Below are 23,346 nucleotides of genomic sequence, written 5' to 3'. Positions count from 1 at the left end.
GGCGTGCAGTGAGAAGGTCCTGGGAAGAGTTAGGGGGTTCTAAGTGCTTGGCGTAAAAACCAGTTTTGGATCATGCTAATCGCGGGGTACAAGAATTAATTGTGCACCCACCCAGGTGAAGGAACGTCAGGGCTCACAGGTGAAGGTGGACTCACGGCGGTGATACGCAGTGTGCCACGGGGACGATCAGCTACGTATAGTGTGACGCAGTCACGTGCATGTGGGAGAGCCAGAACAACCCATGCTTACTAGAGTCCTAACGGATATTAAGGTGAACTCTGGCAGACATGTTGGAATTGGTAAGAAAACCAAGGGCAGACAGAAAGAGTTATAATTCACCGAAGTCTCAAACTGGCATCAAGTATTCATCAAAAATGGATTAATAATTATTAGACTAAGCAAAAAAGTCAGTATCATTTAAAAGGGAGAATAAGTCAGAAAAGGGTTATAGCAGCATATAACAAGGGAGGAAAAATGGAAGAGTAAAACAGAGAAAGATTTTGCCAGGCTGTATGGTGCAGGGAGGAGCAAGGGTTATACCAGTCATGTAAAAATTCATAGAGCTAGATGCATGCACAACTGAAGGGCATTTTTTTTAACTTCACTAATAACACATGCCACATCAGTGACTTTTTTAAATTGTTCAATTTCATTGTATTTATATTGTGGCTAAATATAGATAACAGTATGTTTTAAATTTCTTTTTCATTATTTGTGTTACATATGCTTCACATAAAAAGAAAAGTAATAAAAGTATTCACCACATTAGCATGCCAATGCAAATCCTATTGGCCATGCCAATCAATGCTTGTTTGCTTCCTGTTTCCCCTGGTCGACCTTGGAAAGGACCTGGCTAAGAAAAACCAAAGTTAAAGACATATGTCGGTCTTTAACCACTTTTCTATCTTTGTGCGAGGAAAAAATGAAGAACTTGAGATAGTCTACCAAAGAATTTGCTGTCTTTGCAACTGAACTTACAGAACTTTTTATAGTTACTACCCACATAAATTGCAGTAAAATGCGGCTAGTAAAGTGCATAATGTATTGAGTATAACAAAATACATATCAAATATGCGGTGTTACATAAATAATATTTTGCTCATTATGCTTTAAGATCAAACTTTAGACTGCCTCATGTATCAAAAGGTTTTACTCATTCTCTGTTTACGTTGAAATTATTGGTACATTAGGCCTTTGCCTTTGTGTTGCTCTGTGTTAATTTTGCCCGCATTACAAATGGTCATTATAAGGGGTTCATTTAGATTTTAGTGGAGAGGGTACTCCGTTGCAATGGCGACAGCGTACCCTGTCCACCAAAATCTCCGCCCGCCTGCCTCTTTTAGGAATGGGCGGACCTTCATTATGTCGCGGTCGGAAAACTTCAAAATGCCCCCCTCACCATGGAACTAAATTTCCATGTTGAGGAAGGCATGGATTTTTTACTTACAATGCATTAAAAGGAAGCACCATGGTATCCTGCCAATGCTAAAGATGTCTGCTGGGCCAGCGGACATCTCAACATTTTGCAGACAGGTACTCCGTCATGTCGACTTTATACTTTACTCCATCGCCTTGATGGAGTATACACCCATCTGCCACACTCTAAATCAGGCCATAAAGTCTGCTGTCATTTCCAATGTAAATGTTTGTGTATGTTTTATTTTGAAATGACTTTAAAATGACAAAAAGTACAACAGACTTGTTTACTACCCCGTTCGTGATAATACCAGCATCCACAACTACGAAGTAATATGTTTATGTGATCAAATCTATCTTCATATAGATTTCTTCACTCACTATGAGTTCTGGTAGCAGTTGTGATCTATTGCTTTACCATATATTCAAGCAAACAAAGAATACCTGAATTGAACATATCCAGAGCCAGGAGGTGCAGTCCAGGTTACGGTGACAGTTGTTTTTGGCGCAGGACTAGTGTGGCTTACTGCAGTGCTCTGTAATCAAGAAAACAGAAACAAGGAATCAATAAAAATGAAAAATTGCTCTTAGTTACATGATCACAAAAATGTACTAATACTGTATTTAAACAAGTTTTAAAAGACGGGGACTGAGATGAAACCTTGGGGAGCTTTATGACCTCAGCTGACAAAAAAGCACTTTTAAGATCACATAGAGTTTGATGGGAGCGGTGCACCGCCATAAATGGAGGTGCTCCTACACCAAACTAAACGTTCCTTCATGGTATTTAGAGGTGGGATGACAACAGAGCTGCCTCTGCAGCTGTAAACAATTGACCCAGAAGCCCATCTCCTTTAGAACCCCTTAGTCACTGTGTTTGGATGTGTAGTGCTAGAGGCACTCTTGTGGTCTGACACCCTGTGATGACCTTTGACTACAATTATTTTAATTGACTTTGGTGTGTTATTTTATCCTAGCCTGAAGGTACGACGTCCTGCACATGCCTTGTTTCTCTTAAAGGTTTGAATCTTGCAGTCTTTCAGTGGGAGCTGTCAGGGAATAGAACAGCCTTGCCAAGAACAGAACGTGTGGGATGTGCATTTGAATGCATGAGAGAGAGAGAGAGGTGTGAAATGTAATTTTTGGTCTCGAAGTGCAGTGTTATGAGCAGTGGTGTACAAATGTGCACTGTGTTGTACGTTGAGAGATGAAGTATGTGATGCTTTAAGCAGTGGTGCACAAATGTGCTCTGTGTTGTACATTGAGAGATGAAGTATGTGTTGCTATAAGCAGTGGTGCACAAATGTGCAATGTGTTGTACATTGAAAGCATTATGAAGTTCTTACTATTGGCTTTGACATGGCCTCATGTCATCCTGAATTCTGACTCTGCCTGGCTTGAGCTTTATCTGCGTGCACAACCATGCTTGCAAGTTGTTTGGGTTAATCACGCTCAAGGATTGTTTTTGTAATAGATTGTTTAATGTACCCTGGAAGGCTTTTGTGAACTTCAAAAAGATAAAGGCTGGAACATGTGAGACTGCAGAAGGAACGTGAGCACTCCTTCCTGCCATGGAGTGCTTGCTTGGAAGCTGGCCAGTCCTAGTAGGATTCCTTTAGCGCGGGGAGGAAATTTTCGAACCTTTTAGTGTGTGTTTTGACTTTTGAGATTATAAAGCTGAGGGTCGTTGACTTAGAAACTGGGATTTTGGAATCCGAATGGGGACGGGCACGTCTACTTTGGTACAGCGGAACCCTGGTTGCTGAGGCTCTTATACCCGTCTGTTAATCCCCCGGTCAGGAGTGGGCTAAGATGCAGTGTTTGCACGAGGTGAAGTGTTGAGTTTTGATTATTGCCATTGTGATGTGTAGCCAGTGGCTTTGATCATGTGAGTTGTTTGAGTTTTGATTATTGCCATTGTGATGTGTAGCCAGTGGCTTTGATCATTTGAGGTGTTTTCTTTGTGATTCAGTGTATAGATCTTTCTGATCTCTTGCAGGACGTCCCATAATATTTGCTTGAGTCTTATCTCATATTATTTGCTGCTTGTTTATTCATTAGTATTATTCATGCATTGAACTGTTGCATTTACCAAGTGTGTTATTATTGCTTGCATATAAACATATATATATATATATATATATATATATATATATATATATATATATATATATATATATTTGAATGTTGTGCATTTGGCATCTGGGAAAGCCTTTCTGTTAGAGAGCATTGTGTAAATTAAAACCCCAAGCCTTATTCTAAAATGATAGTCTTTGCATTTTGTAAAATAAAACCCTTTTCTAAAGGTGTTTGTTTTGTGTTTATGTCTCCTGCTTCGCCGTGGGTTTGAGCCGCCGTGTGGGAGATTCTGTATTATCTGAAAGGCGAAACAAGACATTTGCACAGCACAGACCAGTCCCACAGAAGGGCTGTTGTTCCATCTGCCAAAGTCAAGACAAGTCCTTTTCCCCTTTCAAGAAAATATTGCATGGGAGCTCTTAGAGACATCCCTGTAATACATTCTCTTTGTCCTATGTCTGTGAGGAACTGATCAACGTCATATTTCAGGATAAGCTCCACAAACCAGTGGAAACCAAAAACAAGCATTGGCATAGCCAATAGGTCTCACCTTTGGGCCCCTGTAAGTGTTTAGCCATGTAGCACATTAGCCCCCAATGGGCAAATTTCTGTGATGGGTCTAATGCTCATTTTAAGAACTATGAGGCTTTCATTCTCACTATATAAAAATGCAAAAAATAAAAAGGAGTGAAAAGAGAAGTGCTTGCAGGTTCTTGATGTGGGGATTACGAAAAGATGCACTCTGTAGAGTGATTAAATAAAGCATGTTTGGATGTGAGGGTGATCTGGCTGGAGTTGATTGGGAGGGGGGAAGGAAGCGACGGAGGACAGAGGGACTGAAAAAGAAAACACAAGCACTCTGTGGAACGCTCAAAGCAACAAGATTTATAGTCACTTTCCAGTGTAAATAAATACATACCAAAGATACGCACAATGGCTTTGAAGAACAAGCATTGGAAATGCAACAGGTCTTGCATTTTTTTTAGTTTTAGCTAGCGGCATTGTAAATGGCAGTGTTTTTTATCCTTGTGTTATGGAGTGGATGTATGTGGTTTGAGTGGAAGTTTGTGGGTTGGATTTGAATTGTTAGTTGTGTATTTGTGTGGCGTGGATTTGTTGAGTGCAAATATGTGGCATGAATTATGTGTGTAGTAATTATGTAGAGTGCAGTTGTGTAGAGTCAATATGTGTATAGTGGTACAGAGTGGCGTTGCACATAATGCAATGGAGTACAGTGGAGTGCCACAGATTGTAAAACAGTGGCTTAGAGTGGTGCAGTATAGCGTTTATGGGCATAGAGTAGAGTGAAGTGGTTTAGAGTGAAATGGTAAAGATTAGAGTGGATTAGCATAGAGTGCATTGTCATAGAGTGCAGTTTTGCATAACAGAGTAGCATGGAGTGGGAGAGTGGAGTGGTGCAAAGTTCAGTGGAGTGGCCTATGCTGGAGTTGTATAGAGCAGTGTTTCCCAAACTGTGGTCCGGGGACCTCCAGGGGTCCCTGACACTTTCCCAGGGGGTCCGCAGTCAGCAGTTTAAAAAGCACTGCACTTGTATAATTAGCAGTTTTCCAGCAACAATAAAAGTGTCAAGATAACCCCAGTGATTAATGTACCTGCTGGAGAGAGAGGAGTGTTGTCCTGTGGCAGCTTTGAGTTATCTAATGTAGCACAGAGGGTTAATATGCCTATTGCAAAGAATGTGTACCATGCATTTTACGTACAGTATTTTATGTGCATAGGTGAGTGGGTTACTGCTTTTGTCACAAAGATTATTTTGTTACTGTGCAGTACATAAGTGACAACCATAATCTAGCACAGTGACCTATAAACTGTCAAAGAGCTGCTTGCAAACTGCATGGTACAAGTTAGTAATTTATGTTTTTTCCCTGTCTTTCATTATCCCGATGCTGCTAAAAAGGTTTACCAGGGTGGAAATACTTTTTTATTGTTAAAGTCAGTGCTAACCACTGTCTTATGTTCTGAATCCCAAGTTTTTTGTGCTTCTCCAGACCAAGCACTCTTTAAAAATGCCTACCAGTATAAATGACATGTGAATCCTCACCTTGTAGTCCCCTTTGCCTTATGTAACATTTTCTATACACTGAGTTACACTTATGATTAATTGTCTCTATATGTGTGTGATGTAAAGTGATAAACGCGTTGTAGACGGCACCATTGTTTCCTAAATTTCTTAGGGGGTAGAGCCTCCCAAAGCCCCCTTTGTAGTGGTCAGGCACACTCAATGCAGTTGGTGTGCACCGTATGGGGACTGGTCTGAAAACATTTGCCAGGGCTGCTTTGGGATCCCAGTCTGGTTCTGGCAGGAGTAGGAGCCTCGTACTTCGAAATAAAACCAACCATTTAAAAGTTAGTCACAGAGATGCAGCACCAACCTTCCCATTAAAATTTTAGTTTTTTGCAAATTCTTTCAATATAAAATACTAAGGGGGATATTTACAAAAGAAGTGGTGGAGCGTGTCGTTAGCCTCTGTGGCTTAACGACACGCGCCGCCACTTCAGAAACTCTGCGCTGCACCATATTTACAAGAATATAGTGCAGCCCACATTTCGCCCTGTGCTGGTGCTATACTTAGCAGTGTAGCGCCAATGCAGGCACCCTTGCAACACAGTGCAAGGGTGTCTGCGTGCAGGGGAAGATTGTTTATGTAAAGGAAGGTCCCCCCATCCTGCACATAAACAATCTTGAAATGGGGTTTTGTTACTTGTATGTGTGCTGCTTAATGCAGCACACATGGAAGTTACAAAATGCCATTTTTTTAATGATTGTTTATGTGCAGAAAGGGTCACCTTCCTGAACATAAATAATGCGAGGCGTTTTGGTTTTTCCATGTGTGCTGCATGAGGCAGCACACATGGAAAAAGCAAACATGAGGAGAGATAAAGCATTCCTCCTCGTTTCGCCAAGTTAAGATCTGGTTTTCCCTGGTGTTAATTTTGTCGCTGCCTTCTATTTACGCTGCCCCTGTGAATAGGGGGCAGCGTCAAAATCAATGAGTTTTGCGGTGCAACAACCACTGCAAAACCCACAACCCACCCCTTTCACGCTAAGCATTGCGCGAAAGGGGGCCTTATTTACAAGGCAACGCTAAGCCATGTTAAGTGGCTTACCACTGCCTTGTAAGAACGGTGCAAAAAGTGATGTTTCCATGGTGGTAGGGGTTTGTAAATATGCTCCTAAAATCCTTAGTAATTCGAGTATTTGTTTTGTGTGCACACGTGTTTATTTTTTTCGTTTGAAATTTAAAATCATGCAAATTGCTTGGGGGACCCCGACTTCCAGTGGTGACCCAGTGAGGTCCTCAGGAGTCAAAAGTTTGGGAACCACTGGTATAGAGTGCAGTGGCAAAGAGTGCAATTGTGTATAGTGGAGTGTGGTAGAGAGCATTAGCATACAGTAGAGTGGGGCATAGTATTTTTTTATTTTTTTATTTTATCTTTAAGGTTTTATATAGCGCTGGCTAGAGCGCTTTACAAGAGTATCAGACAATAATTGCAGGTTACATCTTTCCAAAGGTTAAACGGTTATTAGAGCATGGCAATATAGTGACAAGTAAGGTTGAGACAAACAAAAAGGAACATATAGGTCAGGGAAAAAGCAGGCAAAGGGAGAGATTCCGGGGAGGGGGGGGGGCTGGCGGGTTAGAGCAGGGGAAGTAGACAGAGAATGGAGGAGGGAAAGAGGATGGGAGGGTGACAGACACAGCATGGCAAGAGGAGGGGGGAGGGTGACGGGGACACAAGCCGGAAGACGAGTCAAAGCTGCGCCCAAAGTCCAGTAAACTGTGATCCCAGGGGGAGTGGTATCATTACCCCATCTCTGTTGCGAGAGGCTCCCTAAGCGCAGTGGACTCTCTCAGAGGGATCTCTGAGACTCCAAGGCCTACTTACTGGGTCCTTCCCCAAAAAGGGGAGAGGGAGTGCTTTGGCCAGGGGTGCCATACCATACCTCAATTGTGAGTGGCTCCCTTGGCGCTGGGAACTCTCGCAGCGGGCATGCTGAGACTCCAGCGTATATATCTTGGATCTTTCCCCAACAAGGGGATAAGGAGTGCTTAGTCAAAGGGCACAAAAGGATAGGGAGCTAGGCGGTGTAGCGGGCAAGGAGAAAGATTCAGGTGAGAGGGGAAAGGAGCAAAGGAAGTAGACAAAGAATGAAAGAATGCTGAATGGGAACAGATAGCTAGGAGACAAGGAAAAGGTAGGGTAACAGAAATACGATGGGAGGGTGGGGGGGGGGCGAGACGGGGAGAAAAACTGTGCCCAAAGTCCGACTGGGTAGGTGACAGTTAGGGGATGAACCAAGGCCGATCTCCTCAATAGCTGAAACAGAGCAGCTCCATCGGGCGTCATACATAGAGCTCGGACTCCGCTGTCAGGATGGAGATCAGGAGTATGCTCAGAGATAGTCATTGTGCGTAGATTAGGTGGTGGACGCTTCCATCCCTAGATGGTGGGCTGGTCTGGAGAGACGCAGGAGAGTTTGCCCAAAGACCGGCTGGGTAGGTGATGGTCAAGGAGGGAGTCCATAGCCCATCTCTCCTTTAGCCAGCGAGGTAGCTCCACCGGGCATCAGTCAAAATGGCTAGGTCTCAGCTGTCCTGTCCTGGAGGGTGAGCAGGAACAAAGTTGGGTGAGGGCTGATCAGGATCTGGACGATGATCCATGATTTTGGACCAGGAGAGAAAGAGCATCGAGGAGGGTCTCACTGGGGCGGCCATCTTGAGGTCAGGCAAGGGGAATGAGAGCTTGAGGATCAGATTTAGACAGTCCCCATTAATCTCTATAGCCCAGAAGGAAAAGTGGGTGTAAGCAAGCCAGTTTATCAGTTCTGCAATATTCTTTAGGGCTCTGTATTTCCGCAGTGTGAACAGTCGGACGCCTCTTGTTATTATCTGTAATCGATGTCTTACTCGGTCGCCATTTTAAAGTCAGGCACCGTTCATCCGAAAATCATCTTAAAGTCCCATTTGGATGTAAAACACCAAAATATATTGCAAGTTGCAGGCATTACTATTTTAGCGCTTAACTAGCATAGCTGTAGCAGGACACCAAACGTTTAAATCTGTAAAGCAAAGCTCCGTATTGAATGTGGAGCCGCCATTTTGCAATCTGGTTGCTTAAGATGAATAAACATCGCCATAGCCTCTAACAAAGCCAGCAATGCCGCAAATACCTCGTCGAGTGTGCGCCCAGACTTTAGTCACTTGGATTCGGTGTCGGATCCTCGTTCCTCCGCCCCGAGCCCTCTCCGGAGGCACCGGTACTGACGCACCTTCGACATCGACTGGTAGTATGCAGTTACCTTAAATGTAGAAAACTCCTGCGGCGCTAGTTTTTTTTCCGGCCCAGCCGATGGGAGAGGGGATTTTCCGGGGCATAGGATAGCGTGCTGCCCTCTTTGTGTTTATGTATCTCGGGGTGGCCGGCGCTCTCGGTGTGGCCAAGTTCAGTGTCTGGCAGCAGCAGCTCCTCTGCCTTCATAGTAGAGTAGAGAGGAGTGTAACATGCATTGCTGTGTTGTAGTTCAACAGCACCTTTGAGTTACTGTGCTGTGAAGCCGGAAGGCTGTGGCAGAAACCACTATATAAAACATTTCATCACAACCAGTGCCATAATCTTGCATATTGTTTCCCTCAGTACTTGTGCCAAGACGACCTACAGAATAAAATGCATTATTTGCCAGTGTATTTGCTGTTGAGAGGGCAATAAGAAAACTGGATTTAAAAAAAGTTAACATTTGGCACTTGAAGAGACAGACCGGTTGCTACTAATATGCTGTATTGTGCTGCTACCCCCTCCCACCCCACCAACCAGACACTATTACCAAAAATGGTCAGTTCTAGTGCCATTCAACTCTTTTAAATAGGTCCTAGCAGTAAATATTTTGAGACCTGAAAGCTTGAATACATAAGCATTATGACCCTCTCCTCAGTGCTTAACTAGAGGTCAATGTATTTTGCCAAGAGACTTAACATGTTTGCTAAGCAAATCCTTTCAAAAAGTAATGCATTCAGTAGATGAAAACAAACAAAAAATATGAATAAAGTCAAAATAAATAAATTTAAAAAATCTTTTTTATTCGTTTTACTTCAATTCCACATTGAAATTTAGAAACGTGCTGTAAGTGGGTTAGAACGTGCATTAGGAAGTCTCGGCTGTGCTAACTGCAATTAATTTTATACAAACGACGAAATAAAAAAAAATAGCATACATGTCAAAGAAAAACATTCAGTGCTTAAAAGAAAAGAATTCAGTGCTTAATTTAACTCGTGCTTGCAGGTAGACCCTACCAGCACTAATTTTTACAAACTGGCACTTACTTTTACTCATAAGACTTTTACCCAGAGCAAGCGAGAGAGAAAAACACGAAATGGGTAAAGGAGGAGGAAGGTAAAGTCGGAAAAACAATGGCAACTTGAGAAAGCAAGGACGAAAGAATGCTTCTGAGAAAAAGACTTTGGGCATCGGTACTTGTTACTTTACAAATTAAGCACTTTGTATATTCATGTATTCTAATAGTTGTTTGGATGAAGCTAAAGCGCTGTTTGGTGGGGATTATAAATGCATGCAAAGAGTAGGCAAGGCTGAAGGCACATAAAAATCAAACTGAAGGTGGAAAATAATACCTAGATTTCCTCAGACTGTAAAGCTTTATCTTAAACAGCTAGATAATTACTCAGTATAATGTTTTAGAAACATTCCACTCTCAGTCAGACAAAGCTAGATAAAAGTCTACAGGTACAGCAAAGGGACTGTCCAAATGACACTCCCTGAAAACACAGTCCCTCGTTCTTATGCCATCATGCATCAGATAGGTTACTGTATGTTAGTTACCAAGGAAAAGGTGAAATATGTAAATCGAAGTCCAGATTAATGTGTGCATGCAGGCGCCCAGATTTCTCATGTATAACCCTTTTCCAGCAAGAGACTGCACAACATTTGTTTCCGGACGATAACCTCTGCATCTAAAGGATGGATATCCAATGTAAGTCCAGGAGGGCCAGACTTTTTTGATGATGCCTGATTAGATGCAGGGACTTAGTTTAGTCAGTCAGATTGGGGGGAATCTTAAACTTCTGAACTTAAAAAGTAGTAGTAGTAGTGGTGAGATGACCAAGATTTGAGATGGACTGTGACTGACAAACTTGGTCAGTACAGAATTGCATTAGGAGGGCCTCTGTTTAGAGGGGCAGAGTGGGTGAGAAACAATGGGTTGGGATGCTAACATGAGCGATTGACACTGGTTCGACTATTTGCAATAATTCACCCCATTACCTTTCGGGTGTTGGATTGCCAGTAGTATGCCTGGAACACTAAGGCTAGTGCAACTTTCCAAGCCTACTACTGCCAATGTTTGTGAATACCAACAAGTAGTAAACCTGCCCATTCAAGGAGTACTTCCATGGGCACAAGTTGGCTATTTGGCTGGTAAACCAGTCACTATATAAATATACTTAAATCTCCACTACAAAAAATGAACACGTTGAAAGCTCTTAGTGAAATGAGAAAAAAACATCACAGACCTAGCAAACCCGACTCAGGACTCACAGATCCAACTACCAAGCCAAGAATGCATTTATTCACACCCCATCCCCCACCCCACCTGACTAGATTAGTCAATTCCATTTACATTACTTTAGAATAATGTGCCTTATGATGATTTCGTGAACATTTGGCAAGTGTCTCATCGTCCTAAACCTAGACTGGACACCCTTGTCTAAAGCATCAAAGATCAGCTAAGTTTCTGTCACAATGAATGAGTTTCAAATCAAATTATCGCAGAATAAAGAAGTAGTTATCCGGGCTGGTAGTTCACAGTGTCACGTTACATTTATGATGCGACATGTCAAGTAGTCACGTCATAGCTTACGCCTTCTGCAAGTTCTGCCATTTTTGGGGCGAGTCCGGGGTGCCCCCATCCTTCGCCACAGTACGTTCTAGCCATTCTCAGATAAAAGGTCAGCACAGACTGGATGTATCAAGAAAGACATTAAAAAATCCCATTTTCAATGTCACCCTTTCACAGCTTCTTTCCTCTCTACCTTGTTCTCTCCGTTGCCTTTGGAATCCCCCATAGTGCTTTGAAGCGTCCCAAGGGCGCTCGTATGCGCTTTGAAACCAGTCATGAAGCATGACTGTATCGTGCATTCGCCTCAATGGGCTTTAAAAAGATTGTGTAGCCTTAGCTGTTAGCCAAAGCTGTGACAATGTTTAACACTCGCTTTTAGAAAAACAGTGAATTTCCAGGAATAAGCCCGGGTAAATTACAGCTTTCTTACCGCAGAAAGATTCAGAGTAAAGCCACGAATTACGTGCCAAATGTCACCGGAAGTCAAAATGAGACAAAATAGAAACACGTGCCTCATTTTCCAGTAAGTCTAGTACCCTGCTTCTAGCTCGGTAGCCTACGGTCGCAGGCTCTTCCTGCCTGTGGTGAATCTCAGGGCAGCGTTGATATTTTTTAACTTGAGAATATGACCTTTCATTAATTTGCTTCCTTTGCCCCGCCCACTCATCCAGAGTACTTAGAGAGTGGGCGGAGCTTACACAAAGCTCCCACGCTACACTGAACACTGCATGCCTCGCAAAGCCAGCAGCGCATGCGCTGCAACGCTAGGCTTCACCTAAAAAGTGGAATGACTGAGGAAGAGAAAGATGGAAACCTGTCACAAGAGCGAGATACAGGGGCATAGAGTATCTGATAGTGGATTAAAGAGATAATTTCAAGACTACAAAGCCATGGTATTTAGCGCACCAACATTTAATAGCACCTACCATGGGCTTATGAGCAGAGCTTTGGTCACAGGCACTCATTATTTTTTATAATAAGCACAGGTGGCCTTCTGAACCCAAGTTGGACTCCAATGAAGTAAAATTTGCAGGAAGCATCAGGTGTTTGCAAGAGCACACTATTTCACCTTTTTTACATAATGAACAACACAAAAACTCTAATATCTAGATATGCAATAACTGCTAAAACGTAACCTATTTTATTCATTATTGGTGTGAATAAAGTGATTGATTGTACACGTGTACTGTGAACACCCACACAGGTCCGGTTTTGATGACAATCTTTTCTGAGATGGTTAATTCTGGGTGTTTAGTGACCAGTAAAGGGAGGAAGATAAAATGAAAAATATTCTTCAGTAGACAAGAAGAATTCTAAACATACATATCTATAAAGAGATCTAGTGAAGTATGGAAGGGGACTGGAAGAAGAAAAGTGTGGGCCGACTGAACTAAGCCTTTTTGTTGCTACAAAGCCTTCAATTTGAAATATCACAGGCTTTGCTACCACAATTTGCATGTTGTAAAGTTGAAAGAGGACATAGTGAGTCACCTCTGACATTACTTTCTGCCTCAGAAAACACATTTTGCAACTGACTAAGAGGGAGTAGGAGGAGGATTGAAAGGGGCATCACCTTCCTGCTGCTGGACTTCAATTGAATATATCAATGGTTTGCATCCCCAATTGTGGTTGCGACATATTGATCTGATACTGGCCCACAGAGAGGGATGGTATCCCATTCACACATTTTGCATACAGCAGCTTCCACATTGAGACCCCAACTTTTTACATATGAGCCAATGATATTTGTGCACAAGTGACAATGAAGCAGGGGAAGGCTCCAATTCAATGGTAAGTATAAAAACCCGCACACCCAGAACCCACACCAGGAACCTCAGAATAATCATCAACAGCAAACTGGACATGAAACCACAAGTCAACGCCATCACTGCATGTTGCTTTCACACCCTGAAGATACTGAATAAGATCATCAAATGCCCCCCAAGTAACACTAGAAAAGCTGTCACTTAAACCCTAGTCACCCTCCAGACTCGGATCACCGAGCAACTCACTAGAGAACTACAAACCATTCCGAACTCAGCAGCCAGACTCATCCTCAACGACCCACGCAGAACTTATATCACACATCAGGGAACTACAGTGGCTCCTGAAACACAAATATGCTCAATTCAAACTTCTCCCACACACAAGTTCAAGGCTCTACCCAACTCAGGCTCCAACCTGAACAGTCGCATCTCCTTCCACCAAACACCCAGACAACTCTGCTCCACAGGACTCCTACTCACATACATGACACGCATACAACAGAACCAGATCGGGAGGACAGGCAGTCTCTTACAATGCTCCTAAAGTGTGGAACGACTTCCCACTCCACATCAGAGCCTCAAATTCTGCAAGATGCTAAAGACCTGCCTTTTCAATGAACCAACCTACAATAGGCAGGACTAGGCACGCACACACACATGCTCAGAACCAGGATACCCTTGAGAAATACACATAACATAATGACATTGAAAGTGATCCACCATAGACTGTGTGGGATTGAGTTGAGAACAGGAAAGCCCTGAGGGCCCACGCCCAAGGCAAGATGCATTGATACCCGCTGACTAGAGAAACTCACCCATCAGGGACTGGGAGGAGGGTTCAAAGACACCATGGTATGTGGAGGCACTGAAGGAGCCCGACTCACACTGATGAAGATGAAACTGGTTCATCCAGTGAAGAAGAGGAGGCAAAGCACTCTGACCAGGGAAATGCCCCTGATGCCATCCCGCCAATGATCTATCATTTTGGTGACTTGAGGGAAGACTCAGAGAATGGGCAGAATGTATGCTTTTCATTTTTCTCTCTCACATTTCTAGACTGATTCCCACACATATATATTCTTCCACTTTTTTCCTATATAAATATTGGTGCCTTGTGTCAACTGTGGTAAGAAAAAATCAATTTAATCTATATAGCGGCAGGGCTGTATGACACCAGGTGGCCCTCTGGTCCTATACCATGGGGAGAGTAGATAGTGTTGTAGTTCAGCGGTGTGAGGTAGTTGGTTTAGCACTGTAATTAGGGGTGGGCGGAGCTTGCAGAGTTGCACTATGCAGAATTTGGCAGAGTTGCATAAAAACTCCAAGGAATTCCATGGAGCTCGCTGCGCCCTACGAGCACCATAAACAGTTGCCGGATCCATGGCTGCATCGCCGAATGGCTCCCTCCTGCATGCTGACGTTATAATCCGGCTGCTCAGGGACCTACCAAAGCACACACAGAGTGCAGTAGTCGCACATGCAGAGACATCATGGAGCTCGACCCTGCTGCAGTGCAAGCCTCCCTAGGAGGACGCCTTCTGGGAGCTTTAGCCCCGCCTTCAAAGGATCAGCAATCGAACACAGACAGCGTAAACATTCTCAGTGTTCGATTACTGATCCTTTGAAACCTTATAGCTATAGAGAATGTCTGGGACTGAGATGTTTGGGGACTGAGATGTTCAGCGGCTTAAGCACCATCGCTCCTCCCCCCTGCAACATCAGGACGCATCGTTGGTCCCCTGTAGTGTAATGCTGCTCAAGAGAAGCTGCAGGGTTCGGCTGGCTGCCACTTGCTGGCTGTAGGCTTTGCACATTACCAATCTGGGTGACACATCCGGAAAAACAGAAGACATGAGAATGCAAGATCCTCTAGAACTAGCTCGATGGCAGACTGCTGCAAACGGCATTGGGCCCCCCTTTTCCTGTTTTTTTCTGTTACGCCTCCACTGGGGAGGCACAAGGGAGCTGGAGCTGGGGTATCCCCTCCTCTTGGCTGGCTTAACAACCTGAAGAAGTTTGCTGCATGGATGGGCATATCCAGCTTGTCTTATGCTCTGGATGACCAATGGTGCCAGGTCCTTTTGAGATACTGAATTTCTCTTTGCTGTGCTGTGGTCTTCAGGTTTCTCACGGGAGTTAAGTGCACACACTCTGGTTTTTTTTTAACGCTTGGGAGGTGCTACGCGGTACAGGGTCGCTGGGCAGGGCCACAACAGCATGAACTCTTATTGGTGACTATGAGTACACTATAGCACCAAGGATATGGAGAGGGTGAGAGACAAGATTAAAGACTAGGGGTGTGGCAAAAATGCAAAGCCATTCTAAGGTCTCTGGCATTTCCAACGTGACACATTTTGATACATCTGCTCTGGTCCAAAGGGTTAATAAACTCGTGGGCAAGCTACAGCTTGAGCTAATCACACTGCAATGGCCCATAAAACGACACCCTCCCTAGTAATATTGAGGAGTTCAAAGAAGGGGCAAGCATTATTGAGGGCCAGCAATACCAGGAGCGGACCTTGGAGGAAGTTGCTATGAGCCATACCCAGAGTCCTAATGGTGTAGAAATTGGGATTACTTCACCGAATCGGATTTTAGAGCAAATCTCAATGGAGGTCAGCCGGGAACCACAGGCTATTCTACCAAAAACCAGAGAAGCTATGGAATAACCTCTCTTCATGAATGTAAAATTGGGCTCGGGTCCTGGCGCATGCTCCGGGGCCGATGTGTCTGAGAAATCGTTGCCCTCGCAATCATCCTTGCCTCTCTCCCCAAGGGATAATCTGGAGAGATTCAACCAGCGGTGCCTCTAATCCATCAAGCATCAGCCCAGCACTCATTAGATATTGAGCAGGAGCACTTAGGAAGCGGAAGGACGCAAGAGAAACAAGGCTTTAATCTTGCGAGCGATGTGGCATTGTAGGGGATTCCTCCATCTATCATGCAATGGGATGCGAAGACTATGCTAAACCTCATTTTGGAGGAGAGAAGGGACCTGAATGAATGCCTCACAAACTACAGAAATTGCAGCTTTACATGTAGACAGTTGCTCAGATACCAGAAGGGTTAAAAGAAGTGGAAGTAAGGATCTCGCAGCGAGAGGCTCAGGTATCTACTCTGCAGGAAAAAATAACTGCCTTTCAGAAACAGAAATCTTCAATCATGTATAAACTGGAGGAATGGAAAATCATTCCCGATGCTCTAATTTTCGCATTGTTGGAATCCCAAAAGGGCTTCAGGGACATCATACGCTCCAATGGCGAATACTTTCATCCAAACGTATGTTCTCCCTGAATATTCTGGTGACCTTACACTCACAAGAGCCCATCGAGTATCAGCACATCAGCCTCCAAATCAGAAACTTCCTTGCACAATACTCGTGAATTTTAGAGATTACCAGGTGAAAGAGCAAGTACTATGAAGTGAAATCAAGCAGAGGCAGTTTAGTACACCAGAAATTCCCCTCTGTCATATTTTTTCGAACATGTCAGCTTCAGCAGCCAAACGGAGGAAAGAATTTGTTAAGATGCTAAACCTTTTCAAAGGAAAACCAAAGGGGATGATGGACGGAGTGTTGAACATTGTGAACACTCACCCCCAGTCAACTGATCTGGGTTCAATCAATCATCATTCTTTAGCTCACTCCGTCACCCTAGGTCAGACATGGCCATATGCAAATCAGTCTGACCCTGTGCCTCATGGGAACAGTCCAGCTCGAACTGCCAAGCCATGTCTTCCCTGGACCGGAGACAAGCATCCTGGGACCGGTTTCGGGTTCATAACCCTCATCAGCCAGGCTATCTTGAATCCAGTGGCAAAGTGAGCAAGGGACCCACGTCTGGGCATACCCTGCCAATTTAGGGCGATCAAAGGAAAACCAAAGGGGATGATGGACGGAGTGTTGAACATTGCAAGCACTCACCCCCAGTCAACTGATCTGGGTTTAATCAATCATCATTCTTTAGCTCACTCCGCCACCCCAGGTCAGACATGGCCATATGCAAATCAGTCTGACCCTGCCCCTCATGGGAACAGTCCAGCCCGAACTGCCAAGCCATGTCTTCCCTGGACCGGAGACAAGCATCCTGGAACCGGTTTCGGGTTCATAACCCTCATCAGCCATCTTATGGCCATGTCTGAACTGGGGTGGCAGAGTGGGCTAAAGAACGGTGATGGATCAAACCCAGATCTGTTGACTGGGTGTGAGTGTTTGATTGGTTCTATCACCACCCCCTTTTGTACCGCTTTGTTCGCCATAAGTTGGCAGGGTATGCTCAGACATGAGTCCCTTGCTCACTGGATTCAAGCAAGCCTGGCTGAAGATGGCTGAAATGCCAGAAACCGGTCCTAGGAAGCTTGTTTCCGGTCCAGGCAAGGCATGGATTGGCAGTTCGGGCTGGACTGTTCCCATGAGGCACAGGGTCAGACTGATTTGCATATGGCCATGTCTGAACTGGTGTGGCAGAGTGGGCTAAAGAACGGTGATGGATCAAACCCAGATCTGTTGACTGGGTGTGAGTGTTTGATTGGTTCTGATGCTCCGTCCATCACCACCCCCTTTTGTATCACCTGTTCAAGGCACAGGGAGCCCAGGCAAAGATTGCCCAGCAATCCAAACTGAAAGTGCTAGCAAAGGGGCAATTTCATGTGTTTTGTGCAGTCTCCAAGGCTCAGGACCTACTACAGCAAATCACGAATAAGCTGTGGCCAAATTCTGAGTGACCAGAGTTAAACTTCTGACTGTCTTGAGCTAAATAGGGCCAGCGATCGTGATCATATAATGCTTCCCTGTTCCATGAGGCATCATGCGCTGGTGCTGGCTTTCGAGGCTCGGTTTAGTATTTTTCTGGCTATGCACTTATGCACTTATTGCTGAATAAGCCTTAGCTCAGTTCTGAGTGATGAGAAACTATACTGGCCTAATTGGGCCAACAATTGCGATTTTATAATGGTGTTCCTGTTTTGTAAGGCACTGAACGCTGGCATGCTTTTCTGACCTGGGGACCTGGCTAACTACTTCTTTGCAATGTACTTATGGTTGGCTTATTAGGATGGGCCTTCATTTATTTTGTCCTTGCATCCTGACGGAGTTGAGGGGGGTGTGGGAAGGCCGCTTGATCTTTGGCACAAGGTCGAGGTGCCAAATTCTTGGGGAGGGGAAGCATGTCAGGTGTTAGGGGGACGGCGCACTACTTAGCACGGTTTAGGGGTGGGAGGGGTGAGGAAGTTGGATGTGTGGGGGCACAGAGCAGGTGGAGAGTTGGAGTGAAAAATTTTATAAAATTGGCTCCAAGTATGCAGTTGTTTATTTCTTGCATGATGGGTGGTAGAGTAGAACGTTTACCTTGTTTGAAAGCAGGACCAACCGCTGAATGGATTTCTTCATTAGTTTATGGCAAGACAAAGATAGGGCTAAAGGTTGGGCTGGTGTTTTAACCTGGGTGAAGGCAGCTATATGGCTCCTGTTATTCTGATCCGCTGGTGCGGAAGGGGGGTCAGTTTAACAACAATTTATCTTAAAGGATATTCAAGAATAGGTTTTCAGAATGAATAACTCCCCGAAGGTAGTTTCTTTTAAAGTAAATGGCCTTAATAATGGTAAAAACCCAAGGGAAATTGAAAGCTGGATTTTAGCCGAAAACCCGGAAGCGATCTTGGTTCAGGAGATCCTTCTCCCAGCTGGGAAGCGGTCAGCTTTTTCGATGTTTAAAAACTCAGGAACATATAGAGGGTTCTTGTCTTCCCAAGCCCACCCGGGCACGGCTATTTTTTAGCAAAAGGGCTGAGTGCTGAAGTGGTTAACAGTGCCAGCGATAAAGAGGGCCGCTGGTGATGGGTGAGCTGCTTGGTGTGGTCAAGGCTGATTATATTCATTAGTTTTTATGCCCCAGTTGAAGAAAATATATCACCATACAAAGACCAGTTCCAGTCGCTATTGCAAAATCCTGGTGAATTGATAATCGGGGGAATTTTATTGTGCTGCAGAACCCAAAAGTGGACTCCTTGGTTCAGTCTTAAAATCAGACAAAACCAAAATCCTTGAAAGTCAGTAGGAACTTCAAGGAAATACGTGCATTAGTCAAACCCTGGAGAGCAGCTTGTCTGACAAAAAGTATATATGCTTGCTTTTCAGGGAGATTCTGTAGTTCTTCTCGAATAGATTTTTACTCTCCAAAACCTTGAATTATAAAACTCAAAGTACTTTACCCAATGGGTTTTCAGATCACCCAATGATCATTCTCGAGAGCAGTGGATGATCCCCCATGGCACCCTAGACGTTGGGTACTTAATAAACAATATTTGCAGGAGGAAGGATGGGTGAAAACTTTCACAGAGGAGATCAGGGAATTTTTGATGATTAAAGATAGGACAGCCCCACTAGGCATTGTATGGGACGCCCTGAAGGCATTTATCTGAGGGAGAGTGATATGCAAAGATGAAGAAAATACCTCAAAAGCTAAAAAACAAAAACAAATCCTAGAGCAAAAGGTAAAGCAGTGCTATGATAGATTTTTGAAGAATTCAACCAGGGTTAATAAAAAAGTGTTCAACATTGCTAGACAGGCAATGAGTGAAGCGTATTATGCAAAGTGTGCTGTTGTAAATCGAGCCCATTTTCAATGAGTAAAGTAACTTCACGGGAAAATTCCTAGCTTGGCAGGCACGTGAACAAGCAGCTAACAATAGGATAAATGCCTTGAAATGTCCAACCTCGGGAATTAGAAGCAGGGAATCAGAGAAGATGGGGAAATTATGTTAGAGCACTATAAACAGATATACACACAAACTCAGTCAATATAGTTTCCTTAGGCAGATTTTTAGCAGAGTGCAATATTCCAACATTAACTAGTGAAGAGTGGGTTAGCATGTGTTGATCTTTCTGTAGAGAGGAATTGATGCAAGTTATTAAGAAACTTCCTTATTGTAAAGCCTGTGGCTCAGATTGATTCCCGTGGGAATGTTTTTTACTTTTTTCAGACGTTATAACCGATTACCATTTATCACTCGCTAATACAATGTTGCAAGGGGGTGCTATACCGCAGTTGTTTTTTAAAGGGAATGTTGTAAGTTTCTTGGAGAAAGGGAAGGATCCAAGCTTGTATAGTTCTATTACATTACTAAACATTGACAAGAGATTTAACTCAATAGCCTCCGGATTGATCCATACAGACCAGAATGCCTTCACAGTTGGTCGGCAGTTAGGGACAAATACACACTACCTGGCGGAAGCCTTGGACTTTTTTGCAGTCAACGCTATTCAAGCGCTGGTGTTTCTGCTAGATGCGGAAAAAGCTTTTGCCCTCTTGGTCTGGGAAAACTTATTTAAAATCTTGTCCAGATTTGGAATTCCATCGCGGATTATGGGGTTTATAAATAAAATTTACTGTAAAACAGAAGCTAGTATTATCATCAATTCAATAGAAGTGGGGCAAATAAAGGTGCAGCATGGAACAGCCTAGGGTGTCCGCTATCCCCTATTTTATTCACCTTCTTTATTGAGCCATTAGCCAGAGCAATCCAAGGGAATACCAGTATTTGCCCCCCTCTCCCTCAGATCGATAACATAAAACTATACATCGATGAAATTATGTTAATTTTGGATAGTAGGATGGAGACCCAAGAAAAGTTCTTTGAGATTTTTTCTAAATATGAGGAGCTGGGAGGGTATAAAATTAACAAGAAGAAGACAGAAATAATATTGTTTGGATGTAATTATGACATTGTACACTCGGATTTGGTCTTGTGTTAATCCACATCCAAAGCATTTTCTTGGCTACAGGTTCTCAACCAAGATAAAAGGATCTGTATGCCTTTAACTTTTCTACCCTCCTTTTAAATGTTCAAGATCTATTGTTCAGATGGAATTCTCTACCATTGAACATTCTAGGGAGAGTCTCGCTGATTAAAATGTCGGCCCTTCCATTATTCAACTTTTTGTTCTCAGCTACTCCTCTTTTTTTAAATCCATAGAGTCCATGTTCTCATCTATTGTCTGGCAAAAAAGTGGCCAGAGTTGCACTAAGCACTTTATACGAACTGCGGGAGGATGGAGGGTTGGCGCTTCCCACTCTTAAGGATTACTACTTTGCCTATTGTGCACAAAATATGCCTAGGTTTAAGATAAAGCTGAACACGTTTTTTTTTATAAGTAATTTTATGCAGTTGATCTTTAAAGAGTTTCATCATCTATATCTGCTAAAGTCTGTCAAGTCTCCCAAAAGAGTTTGCGAGAAGAGTTTGAAGTGATTCTTCCGGAAGCATGGGGACCTCTTTAGGACATATTCCATCCCCCATATTAATGCCGTGACCCCCCTGGCCGTATTAGACATCCAACCTGGGGTGAAGCTTTCATCTGAAATTGTCCAAAAATGGGAAAATTTGGGTTAAAGGAAAATTTCGGACCTCCTGTTGGGGGACAGATGGTTACAAATAGTGGAAGTCTGACCGCATATGCAGGAAGACTTTCTGCTCCTGGGTTCATATAGAACACGCAATAAAATATTTTCCAACCCAGATTTAGGTCAGATTCTCAGTAGCAGAGAGGTGGTGTTCACTCTAACTGAAGATGGGGCACTGGAAAAACCAGGGGAATGTAAAAGAATGCTTTCCTCTATTAAAGGCCCGACCTCGCCCAAAAAGCCACAAATAAATGGAACAAATATTAAGGACTAGAAATGGCAAACAAGATGTGGAAGGAAGTCAATATACTGAACTTTAGTGTGCTGAGGAGGGTCAATTGTGTTGAATGCTGCATTTCACCAAATGGCTCCTTTAATGAACCCCGGCTTTCTTAACTCACATTAATTCCTGTCTCCCAGGCAACTGCTTTTGATGCATAGGTCAATCTCCTGCCAATGAGGCGCATGTAATGTGTCGTTGCTCAGCCATTCAGGGTTTCTGGGATGACATATTCCAGTATCTTGCAAGGGAGTGGCAGGTGAATTCGGCTTCAACCACTTGGCTGAGTGTTTTGGGGTACGATCCGGTGCTGGGCCTACTTGATAAATGGTTACAATTAGTATATGTAGCAACTGCAGTTGCGTGGTACATTTTACTTGAAAAATGGCGAACACAGTTGATTCCTACAATGAAGGGCTGGCTACAGAAAATGAGGCGAGTTGGAACTAGTGAACAACTATATGCAACTCGAATTGGGGGAGTGAAGAAATTTGAAACCTCTGGGGACTATATTTCTTGCCTGAAGAACCAGGGCTAGATTGAAGGGACGGATTAAATCATTTGGAATCCACCCCCATATTATAGTACGTTCTTAAGCACTTTATGAACTACTTTTCTATCTGTTTTTAGGACAACTATATTTATTGCTTGTTTGCTCTGGTGAACGCTGCTTATTGTTATTTAGTATATTCTGAGTAGCTACTAAGCTATATATTATGAAATATGTATTTATACCTATTACCAGTATGTTTTGCTCATGACAAAACTTTCCTGGAATTGATATTTATGTTAATGCAATGTTTGAATACCAAAAATAAAAATAAATAAAAGTTATAGAGAATGTCTGTCTGTTATTATCAGACAAGACTCGTTTTCAGAACACACAGGTCACTTTTGTGTTCTAATTCACGTGAGTCTGAAAAGATTTGTTTTACTAGTCCTTTTAATAATACATTATGTGTAACGTGCATTATGGATCTACAATGCCTCTCGGAGCTCTGGTGACATTTGGAAGTTGCGCCATTTGCTTCATGTGGCCGGGTCCCTGCGTGATATTTGTGTAGCATGTCACATACCGGTAGCTTTTCTGTACCCTGTCGCTTTATAGAACAAAATACATCTTACCAGTTAGTACTGACACTGCTGTCAGCGGTACAGAATCCATGTTCTGCCACTTATTTATGATAAGTTATTTGCACCAGAGGGTGGCCGTTTCTGCACCCATGCTGTTTTGGAAGCCATGGGAAGCCCGACGCTTTCATAGTGCAGTATGTAATGCTCCTTTAGCGCAGTGTCAGGTGTAACCCTGGGCGTAGGACTACGCTACGTTTGCATAGTTTGCGCAACTACGCGAATTGCACATAGCACAGTGCAAAAACGAGTAGCGTAGTGGGCATTTTTTGCATGCTCGAGGCCCTCAATGTCAAGTTGGCGACCGAGAGTGAACAAAATAACATCCTGGAGAGACTTTTTCCTCGTTCGCGATCAGCAATGTGGGGAGGTCAGGTTTCTCATTGCGAGTGGTCGCGTATGTTC

The 23,346-nt window shown here is 43.5% G+C and overlaps 1 protein-coding gene across 2 annotated transcripts in view; it reads right to left on the bottom strand.

The window, feature by feature from the left end:
* Positions 1 to 23,346, bottom strand: part of LOC146834592 (ferric reductase 1-like) — a 485,837-nt gene that overhangs the window by 332,380 nt on the left and 130,111 nt on the right. For both annotated transcript variants that reach the window (XM_085602043.1, XM_085602045.1), the window contains exon 4: positions 1,861 to 1,952. In XM_085602043.1, coding sequence (XP_085458169.1) covers positions 1,861 to 1,952 — 92 coding nt within the window. The remainder of the gene's footprint in view (positions 1 to 1,860; positions 1,953 to 23,346) is intronic.

This window comes from Triturus cristatus, chromosome 4_2, assembly GCF_964204655.1.
Source record: "Triturus cristatus chromosome 4_2, aTriCri1.1, whole genome shotgun sequence".
NCBI lineage: Eukaryota > Metazoa > Chordata > Amphibia > Caudata > Salamandridae > Triturus > Triturus cristatus.
Note: the sequence above shows the minus strand (reverse complement) of the source record. Positions and strands in the feature narration are given on the sequence as shown.